This window comes from Taudactylus pleione, unplaced genomic scaffold (assembly GCF_031769625.1).
Source record: "Taudactylus pleione unplaced genomic scaffold, aTauple2 ptg000201l, whole genome shotgun sequence".
Classification (NCBI taxonomy): domain Eukaryota; kingdom Metazoa; phylum Chordata; class Amphibia; order Anura; family Myobatrachidae; genus Taudactylus; species Taudactylus pleione.
The window spans coordinates 58,254,766-58,276,388 of NW_028284603.1; the positions used below are offsets into that span (position 1 = coordinate 58,254,766).

General features: G+C 45.8%; 1 protein-coding gene across 2 annotated transcripts in view; it reads right to left on the minus strand.

Annotated features, from left to right (window-relative positions):
* MTR (5-methyltetrahydrofolate-homocysteine methyltransferase) overlaps window positions 1-21,623 on the minus strand; it is a 153,878-nt gene that overhangs the window by 1,493 nt on the left and 130,762 nt on the right. For both annotated transcript variants that reach the window (XM_088477398.1, XM_088477397.1), the window contains exons 26-31: window positions 20,415-20,513; window positions 18,879-18,954; window positions 17,348-17,503; window positions 12,356-12,552; window positions 11,004-11,204; window positions 5,124-5,316 (exon numbers count right to left, since the gene is read on the minus strand). In XM_088477398.1, the coding sequence (XP_088333524.1) occupies window positions 5,124-5,316; window positions 11,004-11,204; window positions 12,356-12,552; window positions 17,348-17,503; window positions 18,879-18,954; window positions 20,415-20,513 (922 nt within the window). The remainder of the gene's footprint in view (window positions 1-5,123; window positions 5,317-11,003; window positions 11,205-12,355; window positions 12,553-17,347; window positions 17,504-18,878; window positions 18,955-20,414; window positions 20,514-21,623) is intronic.

The window sequence follows — 21,623 nt, forward strand, 5'->3', positions numbered from 1 at the left end:
TTTTGTGTAGCGCTGCTCCAGCCGACATGGGTCTTCAAAGAGGCAAGTATTAAAAAGTATGGGTCCCGGGTGTGTGAGGTGGGGAAGCAGTCGGAAAGCCGACAGATGAAATCCTGACTGCCGGCTTCCCGACCGTTGAAATCCCGACGCCTGTCATTAGACCTAAGCTGGGAGCCCAACAGGGTTAGGTTAGGGGCTCCCGGGGGGGGGGACTTAGGGTTAGGCACCCATGGGGGGAGGTTAGGCTCCCCCCGGGAGACTTAGGGTTAGGCTGCAGGGACGGGGGGGGGGGTTGGGTTTAGGCACTTAGAGGGGGGTTAGGCACTTAAGAGGGAGGTTAGGGTTAGGCAGCCCCAGAGGGAGGGTTAGGGTGGTTAGTAAATAGAAAATATACTTACCTGTCGGGATTGCCATAGCTGCTTTTGGATCACAGAGACACTGTATCAAATTCTAACCCTATTGCTGCTACAGGCTTTACGTACCATTGCTACAATTGTTCATAAGAACACGTTTAAAGTTTATTGCCACTATAAGCCATATGTAAAATTGCTATAAATCTTCACAAAAGATAGACATTTCATCAAGTCTTATACATGGCCTAATGCGGCTAAGGACACTAACTGCAGCTCTTATCCTGTTGGAATTTAAATCAAACCAGTGGAAGTATAATTTTTATTACCAGTTACTGGGTAGTTTTTGAAACATTTGTGCTTCATTATATGTGGATTGCAATAATTTTTGTATCTGTTTTATGTCTAATGTTATGCTTCCTTTTTTCTTTTTAATAAATGTATGATTTATGATTTTACTAAGCGCACTCTTAAGTGATTGAAATTGAATTGACTTATTCTGTACTGTTTACATTAATAGTTGGTTAGAGCTATTTTGTGGGTGGCTGCTTTAGGTTTATCTGTATACATAGTGGACAACTTATTTTATTGCGCCTAGATTTTCTTTGTTTCAACATATAAAAAGTAATTGTCAATTTTTTTAAATTGAAAAACATTTTTGGCTGTATAAAGTAACTTAGAAATATAAATGTTTAACACAGCCCATTTTTTTTGTAAATTATTTTTATTCAGAAAGGAGCAGGCAAAAATACAGAAAAAAAAAAAAACTAGACCTAAGTGGTGTCAGCGAGTTGCTGGAAAAAAGGGAATGTCAGCCCCTTAAAAACACGTATACAAGAAACAAGAAATTCCAGCGCTACTAATGTGTATAAAAAGGATTACCAATAGACAGTTGAAATCGCAACTCTCATACAAAACTTAATGCAATATTACACTAAAAACACATTTAAAGTGCATATATAAGAAAAATAAAAAATGATGAATGAAAATAATAATAAATGCTAATATTAAAATGCCACATATTAGTATGGGTGAACCATATCTGATTGTTGCTTAATGGATCCTCCTTCAAAAGATTACACTGGGCCTGATTCAGACCCGCTCGCAAGCGGGTCGATGGTGGCCCAGTACGCACGCAAGCCCCAGAGCGAGCGCAAAAAGCACTCGCTCCGGCACTCGCATCCAAAAGGGGCAGCTGTCGATGTTGATTGACAGCTGCCCCGTTTGGAAGGCGGGGAAGGGGGGTGGCTGAGCAAACAGAAGCGTTCCTGCAGAAACACCTGCCGTTTGTGGGCGGCCCTACTGACATCACTAGTGATGTCAGTAGGTGGACTTCCTGCTCTATTACAACAGGAAGTCCACTGGGGCTTGTGGCAACGAGACCCTACCACAAGGGTCTCGTCGCAAGCCCGATGGTCGCGATAATCGCGACCATCGCCAGGCAGCCCATAGCGACCATCATCATGGCCGCTCGCACAAGCTGTGGGTGGTAACCCACAGCTATGCGAGCGGCCAAGAGGCCGCAACAAAAAAAAAACAAAACACACGCCCTGATTCAGAGCGAGCGCACGCTTTTTATGAGCGGCTCTGAATCAGGCCCACAGTCATATACTGGCTGAAAGAAATGTAGACAAGGTATTCCCTTGGGCGAGAGTGTTACCGGTATTGGATGAATGGTATTTCCACAGTTTTGGATAGGAGTATTTCTAGATCTATAGGCTCAATGTTTTTCACTGGTTCAAATCACAGCCAGCTTCCTCAGGAGCTGAGGAAGCTGGCTGTGATTTGAACCAGTGAAACGCATAGAGCCTATAGATCTAGAGATTCTTCAATCCATTAACTGACTACATACACTTTTGGACTTCGAGAACCCCTGTTGACTTTGGCGGATTACTTACCTTCCGGTGGGTTATTACAGCCCTGTTATTATCTGCATCGGCCACTGAATGTTGCCAAGGACTGTGGAAAAACCACTCATCCAATACCAGTAACACACTCGCCTAAGGGATACCTTGTCTACATTTCTTTCATCAGCCAGTATATGACTGTGTAATGTTTGGAAGGAGGATCCATTAAGGAACAATCAGATATGGTTCACCCATACTAATATGTGGCTTTTTAATATTAGCATTTATCATTTATTTCTTATTATTTTCATTCATAATTTTTTATTTTTCTTGTATATGCACTTTAAATGTGTTTTTAGTGTAATATTGCATAAAAAACAAAGAACATGGTACATAGGACCAGTGTACATGTTTCAAATAAAGGAATCTATAGAAAGGAATAAGAAAAAGAAAAAAAAACAGCCCATTTTTTTATGCTTTTAAATAAAAAAAATAAATAAAGCCCCAACACATTTATAACACTTTCAATTGTTAAAGACCCTTTCACCATGAAGTCTTTTTTATGTAGTTTTATTGATATTTGTACCTTTATGTCAATTCTACAACAATGACTTATGCTTTTGAGTTAATCTAATTCAAACCCATATAAGCCTCTATCATACATTAACAAGCACAACAAAATGGCTTTACATGCACTCTCATGTTCTCCAGTGCAGTGAAATTGCACCAAAAGAGATATTCCCACACTGTCATTTCAATTGTATAGCTTTTAATTGTTTGATTTACCACAAAGTACTAATAAAGTTACACTGTAAAATCTTGTAATGAGAGCGTCATATGATGGCTCTCGCTGTACGTAAACAGGTTATCAATCTGATCAACGGTGGAAGGACAATCTCGGCAAACTGAGATCTGGCTATTCAATTTTTAGTCCAAACAGCTGGGTTGCTTTTGTCATAGCTAAGACCTGTGCCAGCATAGTGTACTCACACCCACAGAGATCTTGCCACACTGTCATTTCAATCTTACGGATTTTAACTGATTTTAGCACCACGTGACCTATATATACCCTCCTATTATCTTAACCACACAGGAAAAGGAAACAAACTCAAAATAATTGGTCAACGCCTTAAACTCTTTTTTATGTTTCTCAAACCATTACTGAACAATTTTTGGAGTGCGCATTGTCCTGCTGAAAGAGGCCATCAGGGAACACCATTGCCATGAAGGGCTGTACTTAATCTGCAACAAATGTTTAGGTATAGTAGGTGGTACGTATCAAAGTAACATCTACATGAACGCCAGAACCCAAGGTTTCCCAGTAGAACATTGCCCAGAGCATCACACTGCCTCCACCAGCTTGCCTTCTTTCCATAGTGTATCCTGGTGCCATCTCTTCCCCAGGTAAACGACACACACGCACCCAGCCATCCAAATGAATTAAAAAAAAACAACAAAACTTATCAGACCAGGCCACCTTCTTTTATTGCTACATGGCCCAGTTCTGACACTCACGTGCCCATTGTAGGCGGTGGACAGGGGTAAGCACTCTGACCAGTCTGCGGCTCCATACACAGCAAGCTGCAATGCACTTTGTATCCTGACACCTTGCTATCATAGCCAGCATTAACTTTTTCAGCAATTTGTACTACAGTAGCTCTTCTGGGGGATTGGACCGGACTGGCAAGCCTTCACTCCCTATGGACATTAATGAGCCTTGGGCAACCATGATCCTGTCGTCAGTTCACCGGTTGTTCTTCCTTGGTCTACTTTTGGTAGGTACCACTACATACCGGGAACATCCCACAAGACCTGCCATTTTGGAGATGCTCTTGTTGAAAGAGTGCACAACTGCGCAGACTCCAGTCTTACTGTACCTCCAAGGAGGCTTCATTCCCTATTCCAAGATGACAGCTGAGGTCACTACTGAGCATGTGCAGAGGCCATCTTGTATTTTACTGTGTGGAGAGTGACATAGTGGCAGACAGAAGTCTCCTACTTAGCCCCTATGCGAGTCCTGGTTAATACCTGCATATAACACTGTTCCAGTATCCCTGCACTTCTACCCACAAGCAACATACACCCACCGGCTGGTGAGCTGTAGGAAACTCCGCCTGCTCAAGCTCCATCACCAGTGTACATGTAACCGTGAGTAAATATATATATATATATATATATACACACACACACACACACATATACATACACAGATAATCAATTGCACATGATTAGCATAATACACTATGGACCTGATTCAGACCCGTTCGCTAGATGCGATCGCTCACTCCCAGTGTATGGAAATTCGACTAAGTGACGTCAAGGCATCCGCTCACAGGACAAGTCATAAGCATGCCTACTATGTCTTGGCGAGCAATCACTTTGTGATTGTAGACACTCACTAGCCTGTCTTAAGATGCCCACTTGCGTACGTCATCTCCAGGAAGTGCATGAAACCATTGTACATCGAGCACCATCGGAAGCGATCGCAGCGCTTAAAGTTGACTATACCCTGCAGCAAAAGCACTGCGAGGACTTCAGTGTATATTTCAACCAAGTGACGCCTCCTATGACGCTGGCTGTTAATTATGCACGCCTCTAAAATTTCACAGGCACGCCTGCATTCCCACCTCCACTCCCCCGTTTCAAGTAGCCTGTCCCTGCTACCTTCCACAAACGGCTTTGACCTGTCACTCATTTAGCCGTCTATGCTTGGCGAGCGAGAGTTTCCCCATCACTCTTACTAGTTCGCGCACACGCATTGTGAAGTCTACACATGCGCACATTGAAAAACATTGCTCGCTCCGAGCGATCGCTTGCTAGCGAATGGGTCTGAATCAGGCCCTATGTTTGCATGATGAAGTTTCTTGCCCTATACTTTGATCTGTGCTTAACAGACCTAATTGCTCAGCTTTAAGAAATACAGTACCTGTTGCTTCCTCTATGTGGGCCAGTTTCCACATGGTGACTTTCTCTGTGTGATCCGGCTGGCTGGGATAGCCTGGTGCTGGACGAATGCCTTCGTACCGGATCTTGCGCAGATCAGCAACATTCAGTTCCTCTGCATCACAATAACCCCACAGGTCCTTCCTCACACGCTCATGGAGTTCCTCTGCAAATGCCTGATTTAAGTAAAGGGTAAATATAGTCAACAAATATAAGAACACAAGCAGATTTTCCATGTAGCCAATTTTGATCTGAGGGAAAAAAAATAAAAATAAAATAAAAAAAAAAAAAAGGATTTTTTTTACTCTCTATAAGATCAATTGCTCTGAGTCCATCTGGGGGACACTGCCAAGACTGTGGGTATAGAGGGGAGGCTGAGGACTAGGCACCTGCTGCTGCAACTCAATTATTTATCTAACAAAGCAGAAAGGAGACCTCAGCATGCAACAGCACAACCAAAAAGAAAACAAACAGGGAGGGAACACAGTGTCCCACTCAGGGACGTATTTATAATGGGTGCAGGGTGTGCATACTTAAAATACTCACCTCTCCGAAGTCCCACGTTGGCTGGAACAGAGCTACACAAAAACGCCTGGAAAATGGCCGCTGTGGCCATTTTCCCAGCATTTTGCACAGTAGGAAAATTGGCAGGATCATGGCTGCCGCACCATTTACCAAGTGACATGCACATGCGCAGTGGACTCAAGGTACAGACTAATGCCCGGAATCTACTGTTGCTGTCAGTGCGCTGGTGGCTGTCAGAGAGAGAGGAGGGGGCCCCGAATGGGGAATGCACACGGCCCCCTCCTCTCTTAATATGCCCCTGGTCCCACTGATGGGAAAATCCTTTTTCCTCTTCCCTGGAGGACACTACCAAGACTGTTAAGGGAAGGGGGGGGGGTCATTCATTGTCCGAGCAGTGCCCAAAACTGGCGTCAGGAACCCGAAAGAGATGGAGACAGAGGACCATGGAGCCATCCGGCACAGCTGCTCAACCGAGGCACCCAGCTGTGATGTCCAGGAAGCACTCACAGACCAAGGAGAATGCATGCTCAGAGGGCCAGCACCAGCCAACCCAAAAGGTACAGAAACATACTAAAGAGAAGGGAGCCAGCAAGCCACAGATCCCTTGGATTCAGGCCCGTCCAGCCAGTGAGAGCACAAAAGACCAAGAGGGCGTCTAACTGACCAATGAGGCCCGAGCCACAGAACCTGCAAAACTCGGGCATTGTGAAAAATAAGGAAAGAGAACTAGCAGATGGAGCTTCTAGCTCTGAGTGCTGCTGGGTGGAAACAGTGACAAATAGAACTCTACCTTCCAAGGAAGCAGTCACAGGACAACAGCACTGAGGTCCCAAGATGGGACTGGGAGAACAGGAGGTGGTTATACATGCAGAACACTCTTCAGAAATGTCAGAACGTCTGGAATTAGGTCAGACATTTCCAAACAGGATCGATAAGACAGAGACGCGACCTCACAGCAGGGAAAATGAAAGCGGAGAAGGCCATAGAAAATGGTAAGCAGAAACCGGGATAATGACAAGGTACTCACACGAATGACTCACCGGCTAAACTACAAGCATAGGCCCAACAGAACAGCCTAATGACTGAAACTGGGGAAAAAGCACACAGAAGCACGGCCACCAAGTCTAGGAGCTAACAAAAAGTTCCTAGGAAATATAACCAGAGAAAACGGAGAGGGCATGAAAAAAATCTCAAACATGGGAGTCCGTTAAATCTGAAGCAAACACCGAAAGGAGCTTTGTGATGGAAGATAGCAACACAACCCGACCAAGAGGGATGGGCAAACACAAACTAGTTGGACACCCAGATTACAGTGAAGCTGTAGGAAGTAAAATGTAACTCACCCACAAGGCATAGCAGTGCACCAGTTCCATGAGAACAGAAAAAAGTTGGAGACATGGACATTCACAATGGCAGGCAACAGTGTAAATGTAACCTGCACCCAGGAGCACAACCATCCAATAACGACGGAGGTGCCCCAAGGCAGGCTTGCATCTCCCAAGAAGAGTCAAGTCTGTATCCTCCCGAAACGTGTCTGTACGGGACAGTTTCTTCTATTCGGTTCAGACAAGTCAGGCTAACAAACCAGCCCACAGTATAAACCGATAAGCACTGTAAGTTCTAAAGTGGTACCTAAATCTCCCATAGAGGAGAAAGACCACTTCAGGGAGCAGAATAGAGCCTCGACCCCAAAGTACCAAAATGAAGGTCCCGGAAGGTTGGAAAAAAAAAGACACTGAAAATACAAGAAAATTAACCCCAGGAAGCAGTGCAGGGCTATAACCAGGAGCCACGTACATACCAAACAAATTGAAGATCAGCCACTAGTCGCTCCGGACAGAACCTCAACCATCCTTGCAGGATCTTTAGGTTTTAAACCCAAGAGTAGGTATTGGGGATGTAGTCAAGAAGCTGGCGGTCAAAATGTCGACTGCCGGCCTCCCGACTGTCAAATCCCAGCAGGGAACTAATGATAGGCGTCAAAATTCCAACGCCTATCATTAGCCCTACGATGGGATCCCGACGCCTGGCATACCGAACGAAGGTAAGCCGGGCAGCGAAAGTGGACAGCCGCGCGGGAGGAAGGGGGTGGGGTTAGGGGAGGTTGGAGGGTTAGGTTAGGGGTTCCTGGGGGGGACCTAGCATTAGGATCAGGCTAGGGGAAGTGGGTTAGGCACCCCTGGGGGGAGGTTAGGGTTAGGCACCCCCATGGGAGCGTTAGGTTTAGAGTGCGGGGAGAGGGGGGTCAGGTTTAGGCACTTGCGAGGGGAGGTTAGGCACCCCTAAAGTAGAGTTAGGGGAGGGAGAGGGTTAGGTATAGTAAAAAAAAAAATTACTTGTCGGGATCTTGTCATGCCGGTCTTCCGGTGTCGGGATTTGAACCGCCGGACTTAGAGGCGGCGGTCAAACATACTGGTTCCAGGTACTGTGGAGGCGCAGCCACCCTGGTAATGGCCAGCTCCAGGGTTCAAAGCACCCTGTGCCGGCCCTCGAGAAGGAGTCCTAACATCGCACGGCAAAGCTGCATGCAACATAATTTGGGGCGTGGCCTAATCACCATAGGCCATGCCCCCTGGTGACATTATTTGAAGGCGTGCCCGCATGGCACGCCTCCAAATAACGTCAGGCTGGGGGTAAAGCCCAGCACTACGTCACTGGCTGGGCTCCCCCCAGCCTTCTCCCGTCAGTGAATGGTTGCCGCGCGCATGCATCCATTCACACTTTGGGGGTCCGGCAGCTGTGCGGCGGTGGGGGTCCCCAACCTCCCGATTTGACCACCCGCGGGCCACTTCGGCCCGCGGGTGGAACAGCGGGACAGTACTTCCCCGCTGATATCGGGATGCTGGGGAGGGGTGCCGCCCCTCTACGGATGGCGCCCCTGTGTGACCGCACTGGTCGAACACCCCTAGAGTCGGCCCTGTGTAAGGCCAAAGAAAGGTCCTAGCTAGCGTTCAGCATAGATATGTGAAAATGCGGACCAGCCTACTGGGGCCCTAAACTATGGCAGCAGTCACCACAAGTGACCAGTATACTAAAGTCTGATGATCAGGAGAATCCAGAGAACAAGGCCTGAGAGATCCTAATAGGATCCCATCAGATTAGACCACCTCTTCCGAATGGGAACCACTATTCCCTAGTAAGGGGGACTACAGTGCAACAACGAGTTTGTTTAAGAAGTAGGACATCCAGAAGGTGCTCACTTCAGCTGAGAATGAAGTTGCTTTATGACCCCCTTTGAAAGTCACTGAAGTGGCAGAACCATGGGAAGTCCCCTCCAGTGTCCCACTACCCTCTACCTTAGGGGAGGAAAATTACTAAAGGTACAGCCAGGGATAAGGGGCAGACTACCCACAGATGGGATGTAGTTCTGTCACAATCCCGACTGCTGAATGGCGGCAAAGGATTCATGATAGGTGTCGAAATATCATACTTGCCCGAACGAGGCAAGTATGAGGCACGTGTCCTGTTAGCCGCGGAAAGAGGGGGGGTGGGTGAAAGGGCTAGGTTTAGGGCAGTCAGCGGGGTTAGTGCTAGGTTTTTTTGGGGGGAGAGGTTAGTATTAGGCACCCCTAGGGGAGAGGGTTAGGCACCCCAGGGAGAGGTAAGGGTTAGGCAACCCCCCAGGAGGGCTAGGTTTAGGCACTAGGCAGGGGGGGGTTAGGGTTAGGCACCACTAACAGAGGGTTAGGGGGGGGGGGGACAGGGGAGGTTAGGGTACTTACCTGCCTCTGTCGGGATCTTCATCCTGTTGGGCATCCGCTGTCAGGCTTTGAACCAGCGGCATTTCAATCCCATTCCCCCACAGAAAGCCTGTGTGAGTTCCCTGCTGGGACAGATTATTGATGCATTAGTCCTAGAAGTTTCTGCAACCAGGTGATGGAGTACTTGTGGACTTGTCATGTATCTGGCCATCTGGATTCATGCAAGTAGGTTGATGATGTAAACCTGCAGGGCCGTAACTATGGGCGACCAGTGCTGCTGCACAGTGCACAATGCTCTGTAGGCAGCACCACTGCCGCCCCACGGACCTTGCTCTTGGCTAGCAAGGTGCCTGTAACGGCACCCTGCAGCCAGGATTGCTGCTGCAGCACCAACGGAGTGTCCTGTGGATGCTCTAGATGGGCACCCTGCATAGTATATGCTGCAGGAGATCGGGCATCCTGAGGACACCCTGTCAGCGCTGTGCTTACCGGAGGAGCTGGTCATGCCCCCTTCTGTACGAAGTCATGATGACTTGCGCTCAGGGGCGGGGCCGGCATAGGGCGTAATTGTGCCCTGTTATGGCTTTAGAAACCTAGTTAGAAAAAAATAAATTGAATAGAGATTGTATTATGTCATAAACAGTAAATAGCAGAATCCAGAACAAAATTAATGCCCATATCCTCAAGAAGAGGAAAATAGCGTAATCAGGTCTGTATGAAATGGAATACTATATCCACCAGTTGGATAAGGTTATTACACAAATCCAGTGCTGCCTCGAAAGAGTGCAGAATGGAAAAAACCCAACAGACCAAGTTGAGCTGGGTATATAAATATATACATAGGTATACACAATATGATACAATATGAGATACCAGAAAAGCCCCATACATGTGCCACTATAAATCAGCATTAAAGTAAAAGTAAGAGCACCAGGAGCCAGCAGAAGGCTGTGCAACCAGTAATGCCCCCCCAGATAGAATCATAACCAGAGTAGCATGATCTGGTCTAGTTTAAAGATAGAGGGTCCCCCTGGCCAATAAACGATAATTGCTCCCGGCAATGCCCCCAAGGAAAACCATAGCCTGAAGAACAGCTCCAGTCTGTAGATAGGTGTGCCACTAGGCCGTCCAGCGCTATGGCAGCCGTTTAAGCTGAGGATCCCTGGTGTGGTGCCAGCATAGCTGGTAGTGAGGGCGATTAGGGCCCCAAAGCACAAGCAGGTATGGTCAACCTCTTCCGGGGCCAGGAGCGGGTTGCAGCGGGGGAGACAGATGCTGGATGTGGACGTTCTCCTAACCCTGGCTCTTCCAAAATCTGACCTGGAATAGGGAGAAAACTTAGGCTAAAAATAAAAGAAAAACCCCAAACTCTAAATCTTTGTGCCTCTCCTGCATGTTAAAAATACAAACAAACTGAGTTGCAGCAGCAAGTGGGAGGGCTTAGAATTGAAGGGGGAGTGTCATCTCCAACAGTTTAACTATTTAGTGCCTACTCCTCAGCCTCCCCTCTAAACCCACACTCATGGCAGTGTCCCCCAGACAGGACAAAATAGGAAACAAAAATGTACTATTCAAGAATAAGCAGGTAAAGACATAACCCACAATTACAGTTTCAGTGCATAATGAAATATACTTACCTCAGCAAATCTGTCTCCCAGAGCTTTGACCATGATACTGTTGTAGTCATCTCCATTATTCTCATAGGCTTTGCTCAGCTCATCTACACCAAAGATGGCTACAGCAAAAATCCCCAAATAGTCTCGCACTCCAGAATCCATATGGGAAATAAAGTCAGACAAACAGTAATAGGGGTCCGTCGATGCCGAGTCTTTCTCTGCCTAAAATACAGAACCCACTGTTTAGTTTATCTTTGCATCGCTATTTGTCATCCTCACAGTCCAGGATCTTGAAGACTAGAAGTTTCTTGGGTTATATTCATTAACCAGCAATGTGGCACAAAAGGTGTGGTTGTGTCCATAAACATACGCAGAAGCCAGGACAGGGGGTGCCACAATGGGACCTCCGCAGGGTCATGGACTACCCAGTGTTCCACTCCCTCTGGGAAATATGCTCCTCACATGGGGTCCAGGTGAGTAGTATATGTCCTGAAGGGGGAGGGGTGGCAGGTTAGTTAATTACCCGGCAGAGGGCAACGTCCCGTTGCAGCACAACGTGCCGTCTACTGCGCACACCTATGGTGGTGCCACATTAATATCCATTTTTTTTAATAATCTGTAAATCTTGCTGTGATTATTTTTCGCTTCTTTATGGTTTAAATAAATCAGTTTTCCCGAACCATTAACTCTATTACAGAACTCAATATGCCCAGAATTCTCGATTAAAGCTCCACTGTAGAGGACTGGAACCGTTGTAATATCCTAGATAAGAGGTTCCCAAACACGGTCCTGAAGGTACCCCAACAATTCAGGTTTTACAGATATCCATGGTTAAGCACAGGTGGTAAATCAAATTGACTGAGGTACTAATTAAGTCCCCTGTGGTCAAACATGGATATCCTTAATACCTGAAATGTTAGGGTGTCTAGAGGACCAAGTTTGGGAACCTCTGTCCTAGAGTAAGCTTGAGTAGACTAACAGAAAAAATTTAACAGAGTGAGGGTAGTACCTACCATTTATTAGTGTGCTGAGTTGACCAAAGGTAGACAACTCCTTTATAGAACAAGGATGCATTTGTACATTTAAATGTGTAGGGGAGTGATGCCCAAACTTTCTTGAATCATGGTGCCCTTCAGTATCAGCATGTTTTGCATGGTACCCTTAGGCCGATTGTTTCTTATTGAAAAATTCAGGAAAAATTATTAAATTAAGTACTAGACCACCAACACGAGGCACCCCTGCAATTGCCCTGCTGCATCCCAGGGTGCCACAGCACCCACTTTGGGAACATCTGGTGTAGGGGGCATTTAAACAAGATTACTCCTGCAAACACTTTGTTTATTCAATGGAAAAAAAAGAGCTAGTATAAATACCTGTTGCCTTAGGCCATAAAAAGTAGCAATGGACTCTGAGGAATGCAGTACATCTTCCCCAGCATATAACTTAATATCGTCCTGCTCGCTCCGGGCTGGCCAGATGCCTACAATACCCCGGGCTTCAAACTTCCTCTGGCTTATCAAAACCTGCAGTAATTTTTGGGCATCATCATAAACTCTTTTGGCTTCTTCCCCTGAAATTAAGAGTAAAAATCAGTCATATATTACAAAGATATTTGATTGTAGAATTCCTTCTTACATTTTTTTTGGCTGCAATGTATATACAATGTCTAGTCCTGGTTCTTGAGCTGTCCCATTAGCAGCTAAAAATATGGAAAGTGTTTAAGCCAAAGACCACTACTATCAATGACAGAGATGGATCCCTGACCTGCAGATTATTATACAGTGTACAAAACCAATCAATGTGATTTCCATTTAGGATAAAATAAATGAATAACTGCATGGGAGACACCAGTCAGAATCCCGGTGCCATCATCCCGACCGATGACATTTTAACAGTAAGGGAAGAGTTATGGGTTAGGCACTAGGGGGAGGGTCAGGGTTAGGCTGCAGACAGGGAGGGTTAGGATTAGGCTGTTGTGGGGAGGAGGGTTAGGTTTAGGGTTAGCCTACTTACTGGTAGATGTTGGCATTGCAACACAGTAGAGATGCCTGCGTCGTGATTCTGAGCGCCAGGATCCCGTACCCAACCCGTCTTAAGCAAGGCATCACTAACACATGTATGCATATCAAAGAGTCTATTACTAACTTCCTGATTGGTTACTAGTTTCAATATTTAGAAGTGACATGTAAAACCCATTAATAGAGATACGGCTTTGTCTGTATTCTGTGCATTAAAATAAAGGGTAGTGTAAGGCAATTCAAAGCAATAGCCAATTTCAATTTCTGACATTTATGGCTTCATTCGCTTGGCTCTGGCTATCGAGGCTTTACCCAATATTGTAATTTAACTAGTGGTAATAAAGCTTACTTATTTGTAAAGATAAAAGGACGAGCGTGAGGGTTAAGTGCACCTAATTGAAGAATACACACAGATACAAAATGAAGTCCATTGTATTGCCACTCTGGGATCCTGGACAATACATTTGTTAGTTAACTGTATATAAAACATGGGGTTAGCTACAGATGTGTCCAGTGGCGGGCTGGGCCAGGGGGCGGGGTGCCATGTGCCCCCCGGGCACCAGCGTCATGCGGGCCGCGGGCAGTCTGTCACTGTGACACAGACTGCACTGCGTGTGTAGCGCTGACCGGACGGAGTTCCGTCAGCGCTACACAAGTGACAAACACACAGCCACCGGCGCCGGCAGCTGGGTGTTTGTTTTGATCAGCAGCCAATGAGAGTCTGTCAGACTCTCATTAGCTGCTGCTGTGCCCACTGCAGGAGCCGCTCCATCTTCCGGCTCCCGCAGTGGGCAATGGGAGAGGCGTCATGACATCATATGAAGGACAGACGGAGGAGCGGATGGCGACGGCGGGAGCGGGGATTCAGGTAAGTGTTTTTTTTTTTTTTTTACTACGTGTGTCTACTGGGGGGGAGGCTGGTACTACAAGGGGGAGACCACTACTGGGGGCACCACAAGGGGGGAACCACTACTGGAGGCACTGCAAGGGGGGGGACTACTACTAATGGGGGCGAATACAAGGGGGGGACTACTACTACTGGGGGCATTACAAGGGGGGGGGACTACTGGTGGCACTACAAAGGGGGAACCACTACTGGACTGGGGGCACAAGAGGGAGGGACTACTACTGGGGGCACTACAAGAGGGAGACCACTACTGGGGATTATAACTGGGGGGACTACAACTGGGGGCACTACAAGGGGGGACCACTACTGGGGATTATAACTGGGGGCACTACAAGGGGGGGGACTACTATTACAAGGGAGGACTACTACTACTAGGGGCACTACAAGGGGAGGGGACAACTACTAGGAGCACTACATAGGGGGGAGGGGACTACCACTGGGGGCACTGCATCGAGGGACCACTGCTGGGGGCTCTATAAAAAGGGCAATACTGGGGGTACTGCATAGGGGGGAGACTACAACTGGGGACACTATTTAAAGGTTCCCACTATTGGGGGCACTGCATGGGGTGTGGACTGCTACTGGGGGCACTATATAAGGAGCACTGCATAGGGGGTACCACTAATGGGGGCACTATATAAGGGGCTTACTACTGGGGGCACAAGGGGCACTGCACAGGGGGGACCACTACTGGGGGCACTGCATAGGGGGATCACTACTGGGGGCACTACTGGGGGCGTGCATAAGGGGATCCTCTCCTGGGGCACAGGGGGGCACTGCATATGGGCACCACGACTTTACATTAATCCCATATGGACCCGCCTCCTCCCTGGAACACTTGAGGGGGGGGGGCGCCGTAGCACGCATGTTCTTCGGGCACCCTGGCTACACGCTACCCCTCTGCCAGGGCTGCCTGCATGCATTTGCCCCCCAGGCTAAAAGTTGCCAGCCAGCCCCTGGATGTGTCCTCATACAACTAGCCTCCATGAGCGTTAAACAGCCCTTCTACTTGTGCCATGTGGTGTGACTCGGTAGTGCAGAGTGTCTTTTCATGCAACTTTTTACCTTTAAATGTGTCTTATTTGCACAGTGATGAAAATATTTAGAACAAGCAGCTTCTGCTGATTAAAATGGTATACAGCATGCCTATATTCTGTGTGCGTCTGCAGGTGTATCTACATGCAAAACGCTACGTTACAGTGTCAGTGGCTTTAACCCTGTAACCTAGCGTTTCACATGCAGATACACCCACAGTCACACATAGAATATAGGCATACTGCATATCATATTAATCAGCAGAATCTGCATGTGCGAATAAGATGCATTTGCAGTTTAAAAGTCGCACAAAAAGACGCTCGGCGCTACAGAGTCACGCGGAGCTCCTGTGTTAGATGTAGCGCGACTTGTATTGCACGGCAGATTGGTACTATACAGATGTGTCCACATACATCAATCAAATATTTGGTAGACTGTTTGCTATGGGAAGTTGTATAAAGGTGGTGTAGTGCGCCCCTATTTGGCACATTGTACTAGACAATGTAAGATATACAATATAGGATATAAGTTCTAATCCTAGGGGGAGGGGGGGGGGTAAGACTGGGTGTACCCACAGACACTGGCGTCCTCTCCTTTGCCACCTGAATATACAAAGTAATCCTAGGGGGGTGTGGGTAAAGACCTAAGGTGCAGCCACAGACACTGGTGGTTTCTCCTTTGCCACCTAAATATACAAAGTAAAATGTAGAGGATATGTGTCTTGAAATTGCGCAAACCTAGGGCCTGATTCAGAGCCGCTCGTAAGCGGCCGCTCGTTCGCTCTGAGCGATGTTCGCACAACTGCGCATGCGTATGGGTCGTAATGCGCATGCGCAAACCAGTCATTGCGGTCGGAAATCGTGCGCTCGCTAAACAGCGAGGGGCTGCTAATTTGATTGACAGAATGTACCGTTTGTGGGTGGTAACAGGGGAAGGTGCTTGAAAACGGGGGAGTGGAGATCCGAACGCAGGCGTGCCAAACGGTCAAAAGGGCGTTTAATGGGAGTGCATAATTAGTAAAGGAGCGTCATCGACCACGTCACTTGGTTGTCTTTTAGCCTGAACTGCTCGCAGTAATAGCGGTAAGAAAAACCTACCATAAGCACTGCGAGAAGTTCAGATGCCTTTTCGATGTACCCGATTAATCTAATAAATACCGGAGATGACGTGTGATGCGAACGGCAAAGGGGCGTCTTTACAAAATAGCGAGCGCATTTTTCGTTCGCTCGCTCAGACATAGAGGCGTCAACAAACCGCAAAGAGCGAGCGCTCAATTTAAACAGCTGGCCCCTTTTTTGGAATGACCATCCGCAAATAGCGTCCGGCTCTGAATCAGGGGCTTAGTCTATTAAACTATGATGTAAAGTGGTCATATAAAATAGGATTTATTCCCTCAATTAATATAAGAGAGTAAAATTACAAGTAGAATAAAGACTCAATAGCAGATGAGATCACACAATAAAAAAAAGAAAAATACTTGTTGATATATATCAACTTATTAAAATAAAGTGAGAACAGTAAATTTACATGTAAACATATTAAGACATATAAACCAGTTGGTAGATGGTAATATTAATTGATATTGCTGTCAGTAAGCCCAGTAATGATAGTAGGCTAGATAAGTAACAAGGAAAGCATGTAGTCTTATACAGTCTTATATAGTGATTGCGGGATGTAGCACGGAAAACTAGTCCTGGAGCGCGCACCTCCTACCTCTGTGTGGCTCGGTAAAACATGTCTTGCTTATTGGATAAATGTGCTGGGTGTAAGCACCTCCAATTGTGTAACATCTACTCTACAGTTCCCAATATGTGAGGTGTTCCTCCGTTTGCTGGTACTGGGAGCCTGCTCCTGGATGGTGGACTGGTCTCTATCCACTTATTGTGTGAAATCATCTGCTATTGTGTCTTTATTCTACTAGCAATTTTACTCTATTTTATATTAATTGAGGGAATGGATCCTATTTTATATGATCACCTTATCTCATTGCGATAGTTTAATAGATTAACTTTGCGCCTTTTCAGACACATATCCTATATATTTTACTTTGTTTGCTATGGGAAACCGTTTACATAAATTGATTAAAAATATTTGTTTCCTAATACTGTATGCAAAATTGGACAGTTATAATGAGGCAAATTCTCTAACAGTAGATAAAGCTTATGTACTATGTAAATACGTAATAATAAAGATGCAACTTTATCTCCATTAGGCAAAATAGAAAACATTCAGCATATGTGACACAATGTAGCCATACCTAATACTATAGCTTATACATAATTTTACCGCAATAATTCCGCTCCTCCATTGTATGTAGCAGTAGAGTAATGAAGAGCAAAAAACATGCCTGATCGCACCAACCAAAAAAGAAACATGGTCCTTCTATTTGACTTGTATTTTCTTACCGACTGTTTTGTCATTAAAGATTTTTGGAAATCCCCTGTTGGGGTATTTTCCTCGCAATTGCCAAACATCAAAGAAAGGCTTCCAGTCAATGTAGTGACGAAGTTTCTCCAAATCATAATTCATAAAAACTCGTGTTCCTACAATCTTTGGTTTCACTATGCAGAGAAAAACAACAGCATACAGTAAATGAAACAGTATCAGTACAAATAATCTAATATATATATCCTGACCGGCCGCCTCTGTTTACACCCACAGCTCTAACGATTGCTAGGGTGATGGTCGGGTCTCACTTGTCGTAAGCCCCGGAGAGCTTCTGGCTCTGTCAGAGCCGGAAGCTCTACACTGACATCACTAGGAACGCCTCCGTTTGGGCTGCCACTCCCCCGGCCCGCCTTCCGAACGAGGCGAGCTGTCAATCAACATCGACAGCTCGCCCCCTTTGGAAAGAGACCTGCTACGACCGGCGCTGTCGGTCGTAGCGGGTCTCACGCATGCGCACGAAGGAGCCGGCTCCCTCGTGTGCATGCGCACTGGACAAACATCGAGGCGGCCGTGCGGTCATAGACTGTACGGCCGCCTCTGAATAAAGCCCTATGGTCAATTTTGTGGGGAGTCAATTAACCTACCTGTATAGTTTTGGAGTGTGGGAGGAAACCGGAGTACCCAGGGAGAATATACAAACTCCACACAGTTAGGGCTGTAGTGGGAATCGAACCCATGACCTCAGTGCTGTGAGGCAGTAACGCTAACCATTACACCGTCTGTGCTGCCCATATATATATGAATAATGCAGGCGGCCAGACTATGGTCTTGCTTAAGCCATTGGTTAGTCATGTAGATGATTCTCTTACAAGTCTTACAGGTATATATATATATATCACAATCAGGCGGCAGTCCAGACTACTTGAATAAATACACAAGGAACCGCAAAGATATAAAATCGATGTTTCAATGCATAAGCATTTTCATCAGGATACTTATCGGGAGTGCTTCCTGATTGTGCTAGATGTTGTTATCCCCATGCCCAGGGAGGTAATAGGAGGGCATTGAGTGCCGGCTCACAGAAATATTATATTATACACACAGAAATCTTTGTATTTTCTACTTATTTCCACTGATTTCTGTCCTTTCGTTTCTCTGATTCTGTTTTTACTTGTTCTCCCTCCGGCTCTATAAATTAAACCCTACTCTATCTTCACCTCAGATCCCTTGTTATTTACCAACCATCCTTCCCCTCTCCAAATCCCAGCCCATACTCTACCCATCTCTAGAAAGCATATTTGCACCTCACCGAATGCTGGCACTTTTCCCTGCAGCCTCCAACTGTTTGCAACTCATTATTTCCCCAGCTCCAGCCTACAACCACACACATCAGAGCTCTGGTCTACATCACCAGGGAAATCCATCTACAAGGCATGAATACACCATGCAGAGCACGCCACGTGAAGCATGGCTATTTCTTTCTAGTCTGACTAGGTGGGGGGCACTGTGCTGTTAGCCTGTACACCCACCCACACACACACACTGTACCTGGAGCAGGGTGGGAGAGCCAGTCAATATGGAACGCTTTATCTCTGGCTTGTTGTAGAGAGAGATATCGTCTTTCCTGTAATGTGGCATAAAGAATGTGGTTTATATGCATAAAAAGCTATTTACATTTATAGAAAAGCATTTTAAAATGTTACACAGACATTTTCTTATATGTTATAAACCTAATTTACAAATTCCAGCACACAGTAATCAGGGAGATGCAAACACTATCTGATCCAGGTCACAGTGTGCCTCAATTACATTTGTACATTGTCGCCCACAGCTGTGGTCTCATTGCAGTTATGGAAATAAGTGTGTATGTTTGGCTGTAATCAGAGCACCACACCTCTATGCGGCCACACCACCCCTATAAATCTGCTTGTGGCAGTAGCCATCACCGCCAGATGGGACTTGCACTGAATAGCCCATATTGCCATCTCCCTTGTATGCGCAATGCTTAGTTGCCGCCCAGTTACACCCACTCAGCCAAAAAGGGGGGATGCAGCTGAGAGGTGCAGAACTTTAAATCACCCATAGCTGCTCAAAGATGTATATGTTCTGCTACGGAGCATCTGTCATGGGAAGAATAGCAAATCCATCTCTATAACAAGCCATTGGTCTCAAAACAAACTTGATAGGTCAAATATGTATTTTAGTATAATATATTCAAACATAGGGCCTGATTCACTATGGATCGCTGTTCTGCTTGTACGCATGCATTGCATTTGCTAATATCAGCGGTGAGATTTAAATGTTTGTATTCACATTGCAATCGCAGCCTGACATAAGGACGCCCACTTCCTCATACTCACATCCGTATACTTGGCCAACACAGAGAAACAATCGGTAACATCGGACACATACGCATAGCTAATGAAGCCCAGACCTCACTCAGGAATTGTTTACTTCAGTGCACGCTTTGAGACCTCAGGCGGCGTCTGGTTTAACAGTGGCTAATTTATTTACGCCCATGCAATGGGTGTTGAAACGCACTGGTACACCTGTCTTCGCCCGAACATCCCCCCGTCACGCAATGGGTCTGCATATCCTTTGCTAACGCAGACCCGAGCGCAGTGGCTAGTTTGCGCACTGCCATGCATAGGCATGCGCAGTACGCAATCGACATATTGCGTGCGTATAAGCAACAGCGTTCCTTGCTGAATCAGGCCCATAGGCATAAATACGCCATCTGAAATGAAAATTTACATAAAAAGACCAATGATGCCACTGCTAAGAGTACATGCTAATAATAGAGAATTCAGTACAGTAGATTTTCTAATATCTATCTTTAAACATACTTTGTTGGGACGGCGACAGGCTGTTTTTTTCTTTTTAGATAGAAAAGAGCGATTTTGGCTTAAATAATGACCTGTTGCTATACAGTTAGTCAGTGCAAACAGATGAAAAATGGTTAAATGGAGTAAGGGTATAAGTATAATGATGCCAAAGACACAGAACATAGGGGGTCAGTGCCCCCAACATTTACTAGTAACCCTGAATATGCATATGGGGTGCGACCCAGTCCAGCAAACCTACCTTTAAAGACTCATAGTGATCTTGACGAATATCTTCATATTCTTCTGCTATTTCTTCTATAAAGTCATCCCTGGCATTGTCATCCAGGAGCTGTGAACACTGATTAATCAAACAGAATCACATCAGGGCTTGTATAGTCTTTGTGCTTAGTATTCTTTATACTACTAAAAAGAGTTAATACTTGTGTGAAGCAGGCGACCAAACCATTATGCATTAGTTGCAAAACTAAGAACTATGGGGGGTAGTGACTTGTCCATTCACAATAAAATATCTGTAGTTAACTAAAGAAATGATCCCTTCAACCAAAGCGTTTTCAAATAGTGGTGCAGTCCTCATGTGACTTTACTATAGGCAGAACTTTAGACTGGATCAGCAAATGGAGCCAGCAAAGATGTGGTTAGTTCAGGTCATAAATCTGGTTATTACTACCAGTGGTGGCTTATTAATGAGCATTGCAACAACTGGGCACTACTGCAGCTGAAAATGTGCACTACCACCACTATTGGTGGTTTATCAAGAAGCAATACTGTTGTAATGTTCCAGAGCACTACTGTTATTGCCGGTCATTACTAATACTGCTGTACTTGGTAAAGCTACAGTATTACTTTTGGCATATTACGAATGTTTGTGGAAGTGGCTTCTATTAATTATTAGGGGAGTTAAAATTGGATTTTGTAATCCCCATAAAATCCCTTCCTTGTTGTCCATCTGGGGGACACTGGCAATTACGTTAGGTAGAGTGACTGGCACAGGAGTAAAAGTACTAAAAGGTTAATGTATAACTCCCCCCCTTTCTCTATTCCTTATAACCCATAGCACCTAGCACCAGACCTTAGTTTTTGTATAACAAAGCCACATGTAGGAATAACAACCAAAACTATGTCACAATGAACTAACCAGAACATAGAACAAAACCAATCAGGGAAGGATCGCAGTGTCCCCCAGTGGGACTACGAGGAAGGGATTTTACAGTGAGTACAAAAATCCAATTTCCTCTTGCATCCATCCAGGTAACACTGGCAATTACACTGGACCTTCAGGAAAACAAGTCCAAAAAAACCACCCAGTATCCTAAGGGATAAATCAGCATGTTCTGAGGCCTGCCTAGCAATAGCCAGGAGAAAAACTATCTGCAATGTAAGATACCGCAATTCCATGGTCTCACGAGACTTGAAGGGGGGCCATTGAAGAACTGTCAATACCAAATTC